The sequence below is a fragment of the Macrobrachium rosenbergii genome, chromosome 17 (assembly GCF_040412425.1).
Source record: "Macrobrachium rosenbergii isolate ZJJX-2024 chromosome 17, ASM4041242v1, whole genome shotgun sequence".
NCBI classification, from domain to species: Eukaryota; Metazoa; Arthropoda; class Malacostraca; order Decapoda; family Palaemonidae; genus Macrobrachium; species Macrobrachium rosenbergii.
The window spans coordinates 39,672,196-39,691,129 of record NC_089757.1 but is presented as its reverse complement, the minus strand read 5'-3'; the positions used below and the strand labels follow the sequence as shown (position 1 = coordinate 39,691,129).

General features: G+C 43.1%; 1 protein-coding gene across 2 annotated transcripts in view; it reads right to left on the bottom strand.

Annotated features, from left to right (window-relative positions):
• Positions 1–18,934, bottom strand: part of Epg5 (ectopic P-granules autophagy protein 5) — a 474,230-nt gene that overhangs the window by 240,340 nt on the left and 214,956 nt on the right. For both annotated transcript variants that reach the window (XM_067119916.1, XM_067119917.1), the window contains one exon: positions 4,309–4,451. In XM_067119916.1, the coding sequence (XP_066976017.1) occupies positions 4,309–4,451 (143 nt within the window). The remainder of the gene's footprint in view (positions 1–4,308; positions 4,452–18,934) is intronic.

The following is an 18,934-nucleotide window of genomic DNA, read 5'->3' as shown; positions in this document are numbered from 1 at the left end:
CCAGGGAAAGTCATCATCAGCTGAGTCATCTATTGAGCTGTGTTCCTGGAATGCTGCCCAATCAGCTTTACCAATGTTCCATTTTGGTAGTCTTGAAGATAAGAGGATTTGAAGCTACATTCACCACTACTGGAAAATGGGCACTGGTAAATCTATCATTTATCACTCCCAAATTAAAACCAATGAGGCAGTGCTTCAAATTTTTACCGCTTGTTCTACAACTAATACTGAAAATACCCTCGTGGGGAAATTTAGAAATTCAACCTCTAAGTTAATTTTTTCTGCAGCTGAAAAAAATCAAGTCATCATTTTAGAAAAAATATGCCAAAAAATTATCTCTCAAAAATGATTTTCCTAACGTCAAAATAAAGAAATATAGTTACTGTATGCTACATGCCGTAAAAGTTTCATTGAATTGGTTTTAGTCTTCTTGGAGATCTAAGCAGTTAGTTTTGAAAAAAGTAAGCTTCCAGAAAATGAAACAAAACAAAATTTTGGGACTTTCAAGAATCTTGAGACAATCAAGACTACTTGAGCAAGTTATCCCTATATTATTATAACATGTTTTCTCTAATGCTGACACTAGAGAGAATGGGACATTTTAGTCGGTGACACAAGTATTTTCATACAGTCTCTTGACAATTTTTTAAATGTTTTTACAATTTGTTGTTAACACGACCATACAAGCAATGAACAAAATTGTCCATGAACCAATCTAAACATTTTTTTTAGTAATAATGCTTCAAGACATGTTTATTTAAATATAAAAAGTCCAAAAGAGTCTATAACTCACTTAAACCTATCTGGAATTAGTCACACAGACATTTTTACATTTTTTACAATTTGTCGTTCACAGTGCCATACAAGTGATGAACAAAATTGTCCATGAATCAATATAAACATTTTTTTTTTTATAATAAAACTTCAAGATATGTTTATTTACATTACAGTAAAACAGTCCAAAAGAGTCTCTAACTCACTTTACGATTTGTCAATCACTGTGCCATACAAGTGATAAACAAAACTGTCAATAAACCAATCCAAAAAAATTTTTCGCTTTATCGCTTCAGGATAAGTTTATTTAGACATAAAACAGTTGAAAACTGGTAATAAAGTTTGATAATTCCTGGAAATTTGGCAGTCAGCACGCCCCTTAACTCCTCCAAAATGTGATGATGTTTTTAATTTTTCACTTTCATTTGCTAAGGCCAACTCTACTGTTAGTTTTCCTCAAACTCCAGATGATATCTTAGGCTCTCGGCCACAACACTTCACAATATTTCTGTGTACATTAAAAATATCACCATTAGAATCTTCCAGATTAATGGTCAAATACATATCATAAGAAGTTTCGAATATACATGGTCCTATTTCACATATATTTCTTGTCAATTTTCCTTTGCTATGTACTGGAGCATGGGGTTCCAGTGTAATTACACTGGAAGGTTTCCTAGCCTTTTCCAAAAACAGGTTGTCAGAGGAAGGTGCAGAGGTCGTCACCTGTGCCAAAACAGTATCATCAGAGGGTCCAGGGGTACTCGATTCTTTAATGCTACTACTCATAAAGACTGAATATTATAAAAAACAAGTAAAAAATGCACCAAAATTTCTTCAGTGCAATTGAGTTTTCTGTACAGCGTATAATGCTCTATGAAATTCTCAGCCATGAGCCAGTGGTGGCCTGTGTTGTTAGCACCTATAGCAGTGCCAGATGCATGATCATGGCTAACTATAACATTGAATAAAATAAAAACTACTGTGGCTAGAGGGCTGCAATTTGGCAAGTTTGATGGTTGGAGAGTGGATGATCAACATATCAATTTGCAGCCCTCTAGCCTCGGTAGTTTTTAAGATCTGAGGGTGGACAGAAAAAGAGTGGACGGACAGACAAATAATTAGCCAACTTAATAGTTTTCTTTTGCAGAAAACTAAAAATTATGTAAACCTGAAAAATTAAAAGATATCATCAGCGTTTCATGGAGTTTATTCTTCCACCAATGGCACAAGTGACAGTTGACTCCCAAATGTCTGCTCCCTACGCTACCCCACAGGGGATGACACAACACAATTAGGATGGCCCAAGTGTAAGCCAAACCTGCTTGTTGGGACTGAGAGTATTACAAGAATACAATCATCCCAACCCTAATCATAATACGAGCAAACTGGACAGAACATCATGAGTCCTATCCCCAGAACCAGACCACCCCTGGAATCCATGGCTCAGCCCTGCAGAATAGTTCTGCCCTTGAGCTATCAATCTAATATTTTTCAGGTCCAAACATTATAGGGTAGCTGACCCCAGGTAAGTCATCCCAGGCACAGTCAGAGCAGATACCACAAAGCCCCTCAAGCCTAAGAGTAATTATAAAGTTCAAAAGACACTTGGCTCCCTTGGGAGGTCTAAATATGCACATAACCCTCTAAGGTCCTCGGCTTCCACAACACTTGAAACAAAAGTTGGGTTAGATTGTTTATTACACGCATCAGGGTGTGACAGATGATAATCAAGTGAGGATTAACCTCAAAAATGAGAAAAACCAAATACACAGTCTGTCCTTCCTCAGACAGTGCCTCGTTGGGGAACGAATGAGACATAAATATGAAGAAGGTTACAAAGTAAACAAAAAAAACAAGAATACCAGAAGGTCAGTTGTCAAAGGGTAATAAACAGAAAGTTAATCCAGGATAATCCGGGATCGAGCTGTCACAAACTGAACCTATAAAATTCCTTGTAAAAAATGTGATAAAATATGTTATGGACAAACTGGAAAACCACTTTCACAACGAATCAAACAACACCAATATTCTGTGAGAACTGGCCAAATATCGAATGCATTATTCGTACATATGAGAGATTTAGATCATCCTATTAACTGGAGTAAAGCAAGACCTTTAGTCCCGTGCAATGACAAGGTTAAAAGGAATATCATCGAATCTTGTTTTATTAAGTCAAATAATGAAAAATTTAAGTCTTGGTTTATTTAAACTTGATGCTTTAATAATTAAAAAAGTTGTTGATAAATATAAGCAAAATTAGTATTAATTTTTATACGTTTCTGCAATTTGAATGGATAAGATTCCGTTTGCCTTATGGTTAAGTATATATTTGGATTAGCTTGTGACCACGTGATCCTGGATTTGCCGTGGATTAACCTTTTCTTTTTAACCCCTGGCAATTAACCATCTGGTATTCAAGGTTATACATGTTTTTGGATTTAGTAAGCCTAAACTTTAGTATTTCTTTTTGTTTGGTCTTAGGTTCAGTTTGTGACAGCTCAATCCCGGATTATCCTGGATCACCTTTCTGTTTATTACCCTTTGACAACTGACCATCTGGTAATCTTGCTTTTTTTTGTTTGTTTACTTTGTAACCTTCTTTATATTTGTGTCTCATTCGTGCCCCAATGATGCGTCAATAAACGTGAAAGCGCCTGGTACTGAACTCCTGCCTGTCTTTTTCCTGTGGGATTAAACATACACTGAAGTCACGTGCATCTACTGTGATTTTTAAGATTATTATTATTATTATTATTATTATATATATATATATATATATATATATATATATATATATATATATATATATATATATATATATATATATATATATATATATATATATATATATATATATATATATATATATATATATATATATATATATATATATATATATATATATATATATATATATATATATATATATATATATATATATATATATATATATATATATATATATATATATATATATATATACATATATATATATCTTCATACGATGGTGGCCAAAAGCAAAGTGGAGTGCAGACTGATGATGAGTGGGTGGAGCTTCACCTCTACTGTCAGTAATTAACAACCTTGTCTGAAAGTTAAGCAGCCATTCCAGCTTGCGTCTGCAAGCTAAATCCTATGTAAAGACCGAAAATTTGTATTTGTGTAGCAACAAATGTCTATTTATCTTTATGTGCAGCAGATGAACTTGAAAAAAAACATTCATGACAACCTTCAAATCAAATATATCTATGCAACATCGTCAATTCTAAGTCACTTGAGTCCATTTAAGTTTGTAATAACTCCAGACATGTCAAATGTAAGGGAAAATTTATCTCATTACATACATTCAAGTCAGTGATGACTCTTGTTACTAATAAGGATGTTAATACATGTACAGTAATAATAATGGTAATAATGAAAATGGCAATAAGGTAACAGAAAAAATCCTTCTCACTTATCCGTCAAAATTATGTACCCTCTGGAAATTCATTAAAATCAGTTGTTCTCTTGGGAGCAAAAATGCCAACTTACGTAATGATAGACTCTAAGCTCACTGTTGCTTGGCACAGCTGTAGTGGTGGTGGGTTTTGACACTGCTGAAGCACTAAGTCGTGTTGCTTTCTATTCTGCTCTATATGCACATTTGCTCCTTCACATAGTCTGGCTTCTGAAAACTTGAAAGTAAGAAAGGATTTATATAGGATACTTACTGCAAGAACATTAAAGAATGTAGTGTTAGAAAACTGTCAATTCAAGTAGCACACATTTTCAATTTTGCCCAAATAACACTTACCACATTTAACGGCATAAAAGACACAAGAATAGAGGATGCACCCCCAGCACACTCAAGAAAAAAGTTTTTACTGTACAAGTTTATAATTCCTGATGCAAAATTCTAAAAAGATATTTTTTTTGCAGAGGGCTAGTTTGGCATGCCAACATCTGAACAAAGTGACCCCAAGTTTAGGTGTGACATGGCAAGGCCTGTTGGGTAAGCCTCGTAAAATGTGTGTGAACTGTTGTCCTCAGTTAGGCTGTTATAATGACAGTATCCATTTGCAGAAGTCAATTAGTACAGTTGTATCTAAAAATAATAATTTTAGTAAAATTACTGCACATTGCACCATTGCCTTTAATTGCTGAATTAAACATAATAATCTTCTTTTAAAAAATCTATTTCCTAGGTACTTAGCCTCTGTCTTTTCTTTTATCTGTGACTACTTGGCACAGGTTCAATAATTGTTAAAATTGAAACTATCATTAACCCTTAAACGCCGACTGGATGTATCGTAAGTCAACTAAAATTGTCTGTCGGGTGACGAGCGGACGTACCGTACTTCTACTACAAAAAATTTCAACCTTCGGTCAACTCTGACTCGACCGAAATGGTAGAAAAATGTAATTGTGAGCTAAAACTCTAACATTCCAGTAATACTCAACCATTTACCTTCATTTTGCAACAAATTTTAAGTCTCTAGCACAATATTTTGATTTATGGTGAATTTTTGAAAAAAACTTTTTCCTTACGTCCGCGCGGTAACTCGGCTGAAAATTTCAGAAATTCTTTCGTTATTTTGTCGTAATTTTTGCACCGTTTTATATTAGCTGTTACATAAGGTTGTATATATGAAAATGTGTGCAATTTCATGTAAAATACAACAAAACACAACCCATGGTTGTAGCTTCTATCAGTTTTGAAATATTTTCATATAAATCACGATAAGTGGCAAAATTTCAACCTTCAATCAACTTGGACTCGACCGAAATGGTCGAAAAATGCAATTGTAAGCTAAAACTCTTACACTCTAGTAATATTCAATCATTTACCTTCATTTTGCAACAAACGGGAGTCTCTAGCACAATATTTCGATTTATGGTGAATTTTTGAAAAAAAAATTATTTTTATGTCCGCTCATTACGAACTCATGCATCATGTTGTGATAATATTTTCAGTGTTGCTTTGATCGTTTTACAATTTGTTATATACCAAAATCATTGCAATTTAGTGTACAATGAAACAAAAAAAAAAAGCTCATTAGCTTTAACCGTTTTGCTCACAGTGCAATTTTTATATAATTATATAAGAAATTTTTTTTTGCGCTGTCATATATTCCAATATTTATATTTGATAATGATATTTTTTTTCATTTCTGATGGTTGCATACTAAACTTCAGGCAATGACAAAAAAAGGAGCCAAAAATGAACTTTATCTTAAAAACTAAGCGTGCTGTGATTTTTAAAAAAAAAACTTTCTTTCCACTTCGGCGCTAACTCCCAAACCCCGCCGGCATACGGCAGACACTTTTGTAAATAGAGGCTCGGCGTTTAAGGGTTAACATATGTTTAGTTGTTATTATCACACTGCATTCTGAGCATTCAGGAGCAGGGTCATGTGAGCTGCTCATTCAGCATCCATGTGTCAAACAAGTATGGCCTATTTGGAGACTGTCAGCATTACTTGTGCATGTTTCTTTGGTATGATGAACTCCATTTTCTAACATCAGGTTTTATTTGTTTCAATTTATTATTTTCAGGTTCTTCGTTCCATTCATTTTGCCATTTATTTGTAATACCTAATTTTATGTGTTATATAATCATTAACAGGGATATTAATATTCGATCTTGGTATATGGGTTGCTTCTTTGGCTGCTTTATCAGCCGCTTTGTTTCCTTTCTCTATATGGGCAGGGATCTTACATATTTCTACATTTTTCCCATTACTGATATAACTTATGGAGTAATAATTTGTTGTTTGTAACTTTGAGTAGCTTCTACATAGATAAATCAATTGCTGATAATGTGCCTGTTTGAATGTAAAAATATGTAGACTCCCCAGTGTTGAGGATTCCCACATTTTCGCCCTCTATGATGGAACACTGGCAACTTCCTCTTTGACTGCTAACTGTTGAATAAGAGATTTAAATTTATCAATGGGGAAGACTTCACTAGGTGTTAGATAGAGAGAGCACACTGTATATTTTCTTTGCAAATGGATACGCACATCTATCACTTGCAGTGTAGGCTAGACACTAAAAGGATTTTGTGGGGAGTCATTACAAATATATAAAGCTGCACCCCCATGGCTTCCTATATTTACATTTTAACGGGAATGATTGGATGTATACTCTCGTGGACTGGGACATTTATTATTATCGATCATATATCCCTGCAAGGCTAAACATACAGGAGACACTTCTGATATGAGCAGCCTTAGTTCTCCCATTTCACTCTTAATCCCTGATACAGGCAGTCCCCGGTTAACAGCGGTCTGGTTTTATGGGGCTTGTCTAGCAACGAAAATCGGCAATTTTTGGCGTCGAAAATCACAGATTTCCGCTTATCAGCGCCGATAATTGGGTATTGGCGCCGATACATACCTAACAGAGGCGCCGATAACCGAAAATCGGCACTTTTTGGCACCGATAACCCCCAAAAATCTCCAAAAAAGCGCTGAAAATTGCAGATTTTCGGTTAGCGGCGATTTTCGGTTATCATCACACCCTCAGAAACGGAACCTTGCCGATAACCGGGGGACTGCCTGTAATCCCACTGGAGAAAACTGATGAATTCAACTGTGCTTTTAAGGCTATTAAACTGGAGTCTCTTCTAAGTGCTTTCAGCTTACTGCCTTGCTCCTGCTTTTTTTCTGGAATGAGACCAATTATTTATGGCCACCTTCCTTTTCAGAGGGTTATCAATCTCAGGAACACCAGACAAAGCTTGCAGCGCCTGTGGAGGGGTGTGAGGGTCAGACAAAACTGGTGTATCCTCCAGAGCACCAGAAGCACCAGTTACAACTGGTACAGGCTCCAAGGAGGCACAAGCACCAAATACTGATAATACAGCCTCCATCGAGGCAGGACTGCCAGCCATAACTGGTGCAGCCTCCAAAGAAGCCAACAAACTAGGTATAGCTCGTGCAGCCTCCAACAAGGCAGGAATGTTAGCCATAGCTGCAGCTTCCAAAGAAGCCAACAAACTAGGTATAGCTGGTGCAGCCTCCAATGAGGCAGGAACATCAGCCATGGCTGGTGCAGCCTCCAAAGAAGCCTACAAACTAGGTATAGCTGGTGCAGCCTCCAACGAGGCAGGAACATCAGCCATGGCTGGTGCAGCCTCCAAAGAAGCCTACAAACTAGGTATAGCTGGTGCAGCCTCCAACGAGGCAGGAACATCAGCCATGGCTGGTGCAGCCTCCAAAGAAGCCTACAAACTAGGTATAGCTGGTGCAGCCTCCAACGAGGCAGGAACATCAGCCATAGCTGGTGCAGCCTCCAAAGAAGCCAACAAACTAGGTATAGCTCGTGCAGCCTCCAACAAGGCAGGAATGTTGGCCATAGCTGCAGCTTCCAAAGAAGCCAACAAACTAGGTATAGCTGGTGCAGCCTCCAACGAGGCAGGAACATCAGCCATAGCTGGTGCAGCCTCCAAAGAAGCCAACAAACTAGGTATAGCTGGTGCAGCCTCCAACAAGGCAGGAATGTTGGCCATAGCTGCAGCTTCCAAAGAAGCCAACAAACTAGGTATAGCTGGTGCAGCCTCCAACAAGGCAGGAATGTCAGCCATAGCTGGTGCAGCAGCCTCCAAAGAAGCCAACAAAAAACTGGTGCAGCCTCCAACCAATGAGTGCAGAACTCAGCCATGGCTGGTGCAGCCTCCAAAGAAGCCAACAAACTAGGTATAGCTGGTGCAGCCTCCAACGAGGCAGGAACATCAGCCATGGCTGGTGCAGCCTCCAAAGAAGCCAACAAACTAGGTATAGCTGGTGCAGCCTCCAACGAGGCAGGAACATCAGCCATGGCTGGTGCAGCCTCCAAAGAAGCCAACAAACTAGGTATAGCTGGTGCAGCCTCCAACAAGGCAGGAACATCAGCCATAGCTGGTGCAGCCTCCAAAGAAGCCAACAAACTAGGTATAGCTGGTGCAGCCTCCAATGAGGCAGGAACGTCAGCCATGGCTGGTGCAGCCTCCAAAGAAGCCAACAAACTAGGTATAGCTGGTGCAGCCTCCTGGTGCAGAGGCAGGAACATCAGCCATAGCTGGTGCAGCCTCCAAAGAAGCCAACAAACTAGGTATAGCTGGTGCAGCCTCCAACGAGGCAGGAACATCAGCCATGGCTGGTGCAGCCTCCAAAGAAGCCCAAACAAAGCTGGTGGTCCAACAAGGCAGGAATGTTGGCCATAGCTGCAGCCTCCCAACAAGCCAACAAACAGGAATGGTGCAGCCATAGCAGGAACATGCCATGGCTGGTGCAGCCTCCCAAAGAAGCCAACAAACTAGGTATAGCTGGTGCAGCCTCCCAAGGCAGGAACATCAGCCATGGCTGGTGCAGCCTCCAAAGAAGCCAACAAACTAGGTATAGCTGGTGCAGCCTCCAACAAGGCAGGAATGTCAGCCATAGCTGCAGCCTCCAAAGAAGCCAAGCTGCAGTCCAAAGAAGCAACAACAAAGCTGGGCAGGTATAGCTGGTGCAGCCAAAGAAGCCAACAAACTAGGTATAGCTGGTGCAGCCTCCAACGAGGCAGGAACATCAGCCATGGCTGGTGCAGCCTCCAAAGAAGCCAACAAACTAGGTATAGCTGGTGCAGCCTCCAACGAGGCAGGAACATCAGCCATGGCTGGTGCAGCCTCCAAAGAAGCCAACAAACCAGGTATAGCTGGTGCAGCCTCCAACAAGGCAGGAAATAGCTGCAGCTTCCAAAGAAGCCAACAAACTAGGTATAGCTATAGCTGGTGCAGCAGGTATAGCTGGTGCAGCCTCCAACAAGGCAGGAACATCAGCCATGGTGCAGCCTCCAAAGAAGGCAAACTAGGTATAGCTGGTGCAGGAACAGCCATGGCTCCAAAGAAGCCAACAAACTAGGTATAGCTGGTGCAGCCTCCAACGAGGCAGGAACATCAGCCATGGCTGGTGCAGCCTCCAAAGAAGCCAACAAACTAGGTATAGCTGGTGCAGCCTCCAACGAGGCAGGAACATCAGCCATGGCTGGTGCAGCCTCCAAAGAAAAGAAGCCAACAAACTAGGTATAGCTGGTGCAGCCTCCAATGAGGCAGGAACATCAGCCATAGCTGGTGCAGCCTCCAAAGAAGCCAACAAACTAGGTATAGCTGGTGCAGCCTCCAACAAGGCAGGAAATGTGGCTGGTGCAGCCTCTATAGGCAGGAAACTCAAAGAAGCCCATAGCTGGTGCAGCCTCCAACGAGGCAGGAACATCAGAGCTGGTGCAGCCTCCAAAGAAGCCAACAAACTAGGTATAGCTGGTGCAGCCTCCAACGAGGCAGGAACATCAGCCATGGCTGGTGCAGCCTCCAAAGAAGCCAACAAACTAGGTATAGCTGGTGCAGCCTCCAACAAGGCAGGAATGTCAGCCATAGCTGCAGCCTCCAAAGAAGCCAACAAACTAGGTATAGCTGGTGCAGCCTCCAACAAGGCAGGAACATCAGCCATAGCTGGTGCAGCCTCCAAAGAAGCCAACAAACTAGGTATAGCTGGTGCAGCCTCCAACGAGGCAGGAACATCAGCCATGGCTGGTGCAGCCTCCAAAGAAGCCAACAAACTAGGTATAGCTGGTGCAGCCTCCAACAAGGCAGGAATGTCAGCCATAGCTGGTGCAGCCTCCAAAGAAGCCAACAAACTAGGTATAGCTGGTGCAGCCTCCAACGAGGCAGGAACATCAGCCATGGCTGGTGCAGCCTCCAAAGAAGCCAACAAACTAGGTATAGCTGGTGCAGCCTCCAACGAGGCAGGAACATCAGCCATGGCTGGTGCAGCTCCAAAGAAGCCAACAAACTAGGTATAGCTGGTGCAGCCTCCAACGAGGCAGGAACATCAGCCATGGCTGGTGCAGCCTCCAAAGAAGCCAACAAACTAGGTATAGCTGGTGCAGCCTCCAACAAGGCAGGAATGTTGGCCATAGCTGCAGCTTCCAAAGAAGCCAACAAACTAGGTATAGCTGGTGTCCAACGAGGCAGGAACATCAGCCTAGCTGGTGCAGCCTCCAAAGAAGCCAACAAACAGCTGGTGCAGCCTCCAACAAGGCAGGAAATCAGCCATGGCTGGTGCAGCCTCCAAAGAAGCCAACAAACTAGGTATAGCTGAACATCAGCCATGGCTGGTGCAGCCTCCAAAGAAGCCAACAAACTAGGTATAGCTGGTGCAGCCTCCAAGGCAGGAATGTCAGCCAAACCAGGTGCAGCCTCCAAAGAAGCCAACAAACAAGGCAGGAACATCAGCCATAGCTGGTGCAGCCTCCAAAGAAGCCAACAAACATCAGCCATGGCTGGTGCAGCCTCCAAAGAAGCCAACAAACTAGGTATAGCTGGTGCAGCCTCCAACGAGGCAGGAACATCAGCCATGGCTGGTGCAGCCTCCAAAGAAGCCAACAAACTAGGTATAGCTGGTGCAGCCTCCCAAGGCAGGAATGTTGGCCATAGCTGCAGGAAGCCAACAGCCATGGCTGGTGCAGCCAACCAGGAACAAAGCTGGTGCAGCCTCCAAAGAAGCCAACAAACTAGGTATAGCTGGTGCAGCCTCCAATGAGGCAGGAACATCAGCCATGGCTGGTGCAGCCTCCAAAGAAGCCAACAAACTAGGTATAGCTGGTGCAGCCTCCAATGAGGCAGGAACATCAGCCATGGCTGGTGCAAAGAAGCCAACAAAAGGAAGCCAACAAACTAGGCAGGAACATCAGCCATGGCTGGTGCAGCCTCCAAAGAAGCCAACAAACTAGCCAACGAGGCAGGAACATCAGCCATGGCTGGTGCAGCCTCCAAAGAAGCCAACAAACTAGGTATAGCTGGTGCAGCCTCCAACAAGGCAGGAATGTTGGCCATAGCTGCAGCTTCCAAAGAAGCCAACAAACTAGGTATAGCTGGTGCAGCCTCCAACGAGGCAGGAACATCAGCCATGGCTGGTGCAGCCTCCAAAGAAGCCAACAAACTAGGTATAGCTGGTGCAGCCTCCAACGAGGCAGGAACATCAGCCATGGCTGGTGCAGCCTCCAAAGAAGCCAACAAACTAGGTATAGCTGGTGCAGCCTCCAACGAGGCAGGAACATCAGCCATGGCTGGTGCAGCCTCCAAAGAAGCCAACAAACTAGGTATAGCTGGTGCAGCCTCCAATGAGGCAGGAATGTCAGCCATGGCTGGTGCAGCCTCCAAAGAAGCCAACAAACTAGGTATAGCTGGTGCAGCCTCCAACGAGGCAGGAACATCAGCCATGGCTGGTGCAGCCTCCAAAGAAGCCAACAAACTAGGTATAGCTGGTGCAGCCTCCAATGAGGCAGGAACATCAGCCATGGCTGGTGCAGCCTCCAAAGAAGCCAACAAACTAGGTATAGCTGGTGCAGCCTCCAACAAGGCAGGAACATCAGCCATGGCTGCAGCCTCCAAAGAGCCAACAAACTAGGTATAGCTGGTGCAGCCTCCAACGAGGCAGGAACATCAGCCATGGCTGGTGCAGCCTCCAAAGAAGCCAACAAAACTAGGCAGCCTCCAACGAGGCAGGAACATCAGCCATGGCTGGTGCAGCCTCCAAAGAAGCCAACAAACTAGGAGCTGGTGCAGGAGGCAGGAACATCAGCCATGGCTGGTGCAGCCTCCAAAGAAGCCAACAAACTAGGTATCCAACAAGGCTGCAGCCTCCAAAGAAGCCAACAAACTAGGTATAGCTGGTGCAGCCTCCAACAAGGCAGGAACATCAGCCATGGCTGGTGCAGCCTCCAAAGAAGCCAACAAACTCCAACAAGGCAGGAACATCAGCCATAGCTGGTGCAGCCTAGCTGGTATAGCTGGTGCAGCCTCCAACGAGGCAGGAACATCAGCCATGGCTGGTGCAGCCTCCAAAGAAGCCAACAAACTAGGTATAGCTGGTGCAGCTTCCAAAGAAGCCAACAAACTAGGTATAGCTGGTGCAGCCTCCAATGAGGCAGGAACATCAGCCATGGCTGGTGCCAACAAACTAGGTATAGCCTCCAATGAGCCAACAAACTAGGTATAGCTGGTGCAGCCAGGAATCAGCCATAGCTGGTGCAGCCTCCAAAGAAGCCAACAAACAAAGCTGGTGCAGCCTCCAACAAGGCAGGAATGTTGCCATAGCTGCAGCTTCCAAAGAAGCCAACAAACTAGGTATAGCTGGTGCAGCCTCCAACGAGGCAGGAACATCAGCCATAGCTGGTGCAGCCTCCAAAGAAGCCAACAAACTAGGTATAGCTCGTGCAGCCTCCAACAAGGCAGGAATGTTGGCCATAGCTGCAGCTTCCAAAGAAGCCAACAAACTAGGTATAGCTGGTGCAGCCTCCAACAAGGCAGGAACATCAGCCATAGCTGGTGCAGCCTCCAAAGAAGCCAACAAACTAGGTATAGCTGGTGCAGCCTCCAACGAGGCAGGAACATCAGCCATAGCTGGTGCAGCCTCCAAAGAAGCCAACAACAAACTGGTGCAGTATAGCTGGTGCAGCCTCAAAGAAGCCAACAAACTAGGTATAGCTGGTGCAGCCTCCAACGAGGCAGGAACATCAGCCATGGCTGGTGCAGCCTCCAAAGAAGCCAACAAACAGGTATAGCTGGTGCAGCCATGGCTGCCATAGTGCAGCCTCCAAAGAAGCCAACAAACTAGGTATAGCTGGTGCAGCCTCCAACGAGGCAGGAACATCAGCCATGGCTGGTGCAGCCTCCAAAGAAGCCAACAAACTAGGTATAGCTGGTGCAGCCTCCAACAAGGCAGGAATGTTGGCTGCAGCTTCCAAAGAAGCCAACAAACTAGGTATAGCTGGTGCAGCCTCCAACGAGGCAGGAACATCAGCCATGGCTGGTGCAGCCTCCAAAGAAGCCAACAAACTAGGTATAGCTGGTGCAGCCTCCAACAAGGCAGGCAGGAACATCAGCCATCAGCTGGTGCAGCCTCCAAAGAAGCCAACAAACTAGCTGGTATGAGGCAGGAACATCAGCCATGGCTGGTGCAGCCTCCAAAGAAGCCAACAAATAGCTGGTGCAGCAGGAATGTCAGGCCATCAGCCATAGCTGGTGCAGCCTCCAAAGAAGCCAACAAACTGGCTGGTGCAGCCTCCAAAGCCAACAAACTAGGTATAGCTGGTGCAGCTTCCAAAGAAGCCAACAAACTAGGTATAGCTGGTGCAGCCTCCAATGAGGCAGGAACATCAGCCATAGCTGGTGCAGCCTCCAAAGAAGCCAACAAACTAGGTATAGCTGGTGCAGCCTCCAACAAGGCAGGAACATGCAGCCAAAGAAGCAACAAACAGGAACATCAGCCATAGCTGGTGCAGCCTCCAAAGAAGCCAACAAACTAGGTATAGCTGGTGCAGCCTCCAACAAGGCAGGAAGGAATGCAGCCTCCAAAGAAGCCAACAAACTAGGTATAGCTGGTGCAGCCTCCAATGAGGCAGGAACATCAGCCATGGCTGGTGCAGCCTCCAAAGAAGCCAACAAACTAGGTATAGCTGGTGCAGCCTCCAATGAGGCAGGAACATCAGCCATGGCTGGTGCAGCCTCCAAAGAAGCCAACAAACTAGGTATAGCTGGTGCAGCCTCCAAAGAAGCCAACAAACTAGGTATAGCTCGTGCAGCCTCCAATGAGGCAGGAACATCAGCCAACATCAGCCAAAGAAGCCAACAAACTAGGTATAGCTGGTGCAGCCTCCAAAGGCAGGAATGTCAACAAGCTGGTGCACTCCAAAGAAGCCAACAAACTAGGTAGCTAGTGCAGCCTCCAATGAGGCAGGAACGTCAGCCATGGCTGGTGCAGCCTCCAAAGAAGCCAACAAACTCCAACGAGGCAGGTATAGCTGGTGCAGCCTCCAAAGAAGCCAACTGGTGCAGAGGCAGCCTCCAACGAAACATCAGCCATGGCTGGTGCACAAAGAAGCCAACAAACTAGGTATAGCTGGTGCAGCCTCCAATGAGGCAGGATGGCTGGTGCAGCCTCCAGCCAACAAATGGCTGCAGTGCAGCCATGGCTGGTGCAGCCCAAAGAAGCCAACAAACTAGGTATAGCTGGTGCAGCCTCCAACGAGGCAGGAACATCAATGCAGAGGCAGGAAGCTGGTGCAGCCGAATGGCTGGTGCAGCCTCAGCCATGGCTGGTGCAGCCTCCAAAGAAGCCAACAAACTAGGTATAGCTGGTGCAGCCTCCAAAGAAGCCAACAAACTAGGTATAGCTCGTGCAGCCTCCAACAAGGCAGGAACATCAGCCATGGCTGGTGCAGCCTCCAAAGAAGCCAACAAACTAGGTATAGCTGGTGCAGCCTCCAAAGAGGCAGGAGCGCCAGAAATCAATGGTGCCGCCTCCGAAGAGACAGGAGCACCAGAAACCATTGCCACTGCCTCCGAAGAGGCAGGAGCACCAGAAATCACTGGTGCCGCCTCCAAAGAGGCACGAGCACCAGAAATCACTGGCGCCGCCTCCAGAAAGGCAAAAGTGCCAGAAACCACCTCTGGCAGCATTTGTATTTCTTCTTCGGTAGGCAGCAACACTTGAAAAGGATATTCCAAGTCTAACATACTGATTAAATACACTTTCTTTTGCCTCTCTAAATGTGATACGTTCAGTTACTCTTAACGTTTGGATTTCTTTTTCCATAATGTACACATTGCAATTAAGTGAAGTTGATGGATGACTGTCTCCACAATATATACATCTTGCTTCTTTATAACATACAACATGCTCTGGTTCACTACATTTAACACATGTGGCAGGCTTGCCCTGTAGCTTCTGCCTATAAGACCATAACATACTTGTATGTCCAAATTCTTGGTAACGAAAACATCTCAGTCTTGGGATATACTGCTTAACCTTAAAACATAACCGGGCTGCTCTTATTATTATATTAAGCAATCAGTAGGACTAAATGTAATAATTAAATTTGGGAGTGGAACTAAGGCTCCATATATCATCATCTTCATTCTTTCAATTCTAATCACACCTTGATCTTTTCATTCTTCTATCACCTTCTCCTCCGCGTACGTCATCAGTTGGGGTGCATATATTGTTCCCCTGGAGTAATTCCAAAAAGCATGTACTGTACAGTACTGCACAGTCTACTTTAACTCCTCCAAGATGTGAAAATGCTTTTAATTTTTCATTTTCTTTTGTTGAGGTCGATTCTACTGTCAGTTTTCCTCGATCTTCAGATGATATCTTAGGCTCTCGGCCACAACACTTTACCATGTCTCTGTACACATAAAAAATATTCTAACTAGCATCTTCCAGATTAAAAGTCAAATACCTATCTTAAGAGGTCTCAAACATTCCCGGTTATATTTCACATACACTGTGATTTTTTCAAATGCAGGTTGTCAGAGGAGGGTGCAATTGACGTCAACTATGCTGAAACGGTATCATCAGAGGGCCCGGGGGTACTCGAATCTTTATAGCTACTACTCATAAAGATTGATTAAAAAAAAAAGAAAATTTAAACCTGAAGACCTTAAAAAGATATCATCAACCTTTCATGGAGTTCATTCTTCCACCAATGCCACAAGTGAGAACTGGCTCCCAAATGTCCGCTCCCTATCCTACCCCACAGGGGATGGTACAACATGATTAGAGTGGCTCAAGTGTAAGCCAAAACCCGTTCGCTAGGACTGAGAGTATTACAAGAATACGATCATCCCCACTCTAATTGTGTTATGGGCAAACTGGATAGAATGCTGAGAGTCCTATCCCCAGAACCAAGCGCCCCTGGAATCCATGGCCCAGACCTGCAGAAAAGTTCTGCCCTTGAGTTGCCAATCAAATATCTCTCAGGCCCAAACATTATCAGGTAGTTGATGATCCTACTACAGTTCCCACTATTTAGCTTCAGATATAAACCCAGTCCCAGCTACGAGATCTTTTCCTGTTCATCAGGTCCAATAAAGTTTACCAAAGATGGAAAGTTCCACAATACTTATTCCAAATTTATGTTATTATATAGGGCTCCTGGACTCATGCCTGGGAACAAATTCCAGGGGTTCAAGAGCCTCCTCACCACGTCCAGGTGGTCCCATGTCAAGGGGGCAGCATCAAAAAGAACTGTAATTTGCTTATATACTACTGTATCATGAGGTCCTTAACATTTTGTCCCAAAACATGATTTCATCCCATATATCATGTATGCATAGTGCAAGATGCATTTTCCGTAGATTACAGAAGGCTAAATTTAATGCGCGAGTTTCTTTTTTGATAAATTATATGTACTAGGCTAGGCTTCAAAACCTGTCTCAGTTTCAGTAGATTCCATTAATACTGTATATCAGAGTACATCTAAGTTAGCTTTTAACTAATTAATAGGCCTTGAAGCAAAAATTCAGTATATTAATGCCAATCTTCATACGTTCAACCAGACTCAACAAACCTGGGGCTTGTCTGAGAATTCATTACCATTTCTAATAAGTAACAACCAATTACCATTGCATGCAAAACAAAGGCATAAACAAAAACAAGAACTGACATAAACAACCGAATCCGAGAAACATCTGTTTGCTGATGTTAATTACTGTAACTAACACACGCTTACTAAAAGTTACGTTACAACTGTTGGCAAGTTAAAAACTTGTTAATTTACGATAGTGATCTCCATAAATAAAAATAAAATAAATATTCATTCATTCTTAACACAACGAAGAAGGTGTTAAGAAAGTATACCACTAAATTTAGGCAGCAAGCCGTAGCTGTGGCTGAAGAAATTAATAACGTGCAGGCCGCAAAATGTTTTGGAAGAGGCAAAGGCAAATCTGAAACTGGTAAAATCACACGTTTACTTCATTTAATTTACTGCATCTATACATAAGGTAAGCTGCGTTTTTAAAACCCAGCTTTGGTAATTTACAAAAAAGTATCTCTTAATTAGGTATGTTTTATTTAGCAACTAATGGCAGTGATGATAACGGTAAAATGCAATCAGCTGATGATTTTATGAATATAAACATTACTAGAATGCAAATGGTGCATGATCGTTATGCCCATATTTCATAATATGATAATAATGTGGCAATAATACAGGCAATTACAACTGTATTATTTGCAAATGGGTATCTATCAGTGTAACAACCTAACCAGGCCAATAGTCTCTCTCTCTCTCTCTCTCTCTCTCTCTCTCTCTCTCTCTCTCATCACATTAAAACTTAGGTTTAGGAAAGTAACATGATATAAAAGTATACACAGTAAACACATGAATTTTCACATTAACCCTTAAACGCCTACTGGACGTACCAAACGTCGACTAAAATTGTCTATTGGGTGTCAAGTGGATGTACCATACGTCAACTAAAAATGCTTTTTTTAAATATTCGCGGAAAAATAATTATAGGCCTAGTTTGCGAAAGGTTTTAAATCACGCGCCTTGAGGGATGCTGGGAGTTCACGGATCAAGCTGTTGTTTTGTTTATAAGCGTCACCCAGACGCGCATGCGCGAATTTCCTCCTTCCCGTACCAGAAAGCATCAGCGCCGCATCGTCCGAGAGTGATTTTTTGACGCATCCGTGTTTTGCAGAACTTTGGCGAGTGTTTGCGTATTTGTGAGGCAACAGGACGTTTGCAGAGATGTCCCAACGTCGTCAGGACCGTGAAAGGCGCATATTGCCTGTCGGTAGTGAGCGTGTGAGACGAGTTTTAGACTGGGATGCTGGAGAGGGACCAAGTACCCAAGATGATCCAGCTTCTCAACGCCGTGCTGTGCGGCCACGTATGACCGAAGGGGACCAAGGACCACATCCCGTGCCTTTTACGACCCCTAGGAAGCATCGGGGTGTCCTGAGGGGCATCCGTAAATTTTTGAAAAAAACTTTTTCTTCGCTGAAAATCCTGGCATTTCTTGAGTCACCTTGTCGTAATTTTTTCACCATTTTATATTATTCGTTACATAAAGTGTTATACATCAAAATGTGTGCAATTTCATGTAAAATACAACAAAAAATAAATCATTCTTTTAGCTTTTAACAGTTTTGAAATATTTTCATTTAAATCACGATAACTGACAAAATTTTAACATTCGGTCAATTTTGACTACCGAAATGCTCGAAAAATGCAATCGTAAGCCAAAATTCTTACATTCTAGTAACAATCAATCATTTACCTTTATCCTGCAACAAACGGAAAGTCTCCAGCACAATATTTCGATTTATGGTGAATTTTTGAAAAAAAACTTTTTCCTTCGCTC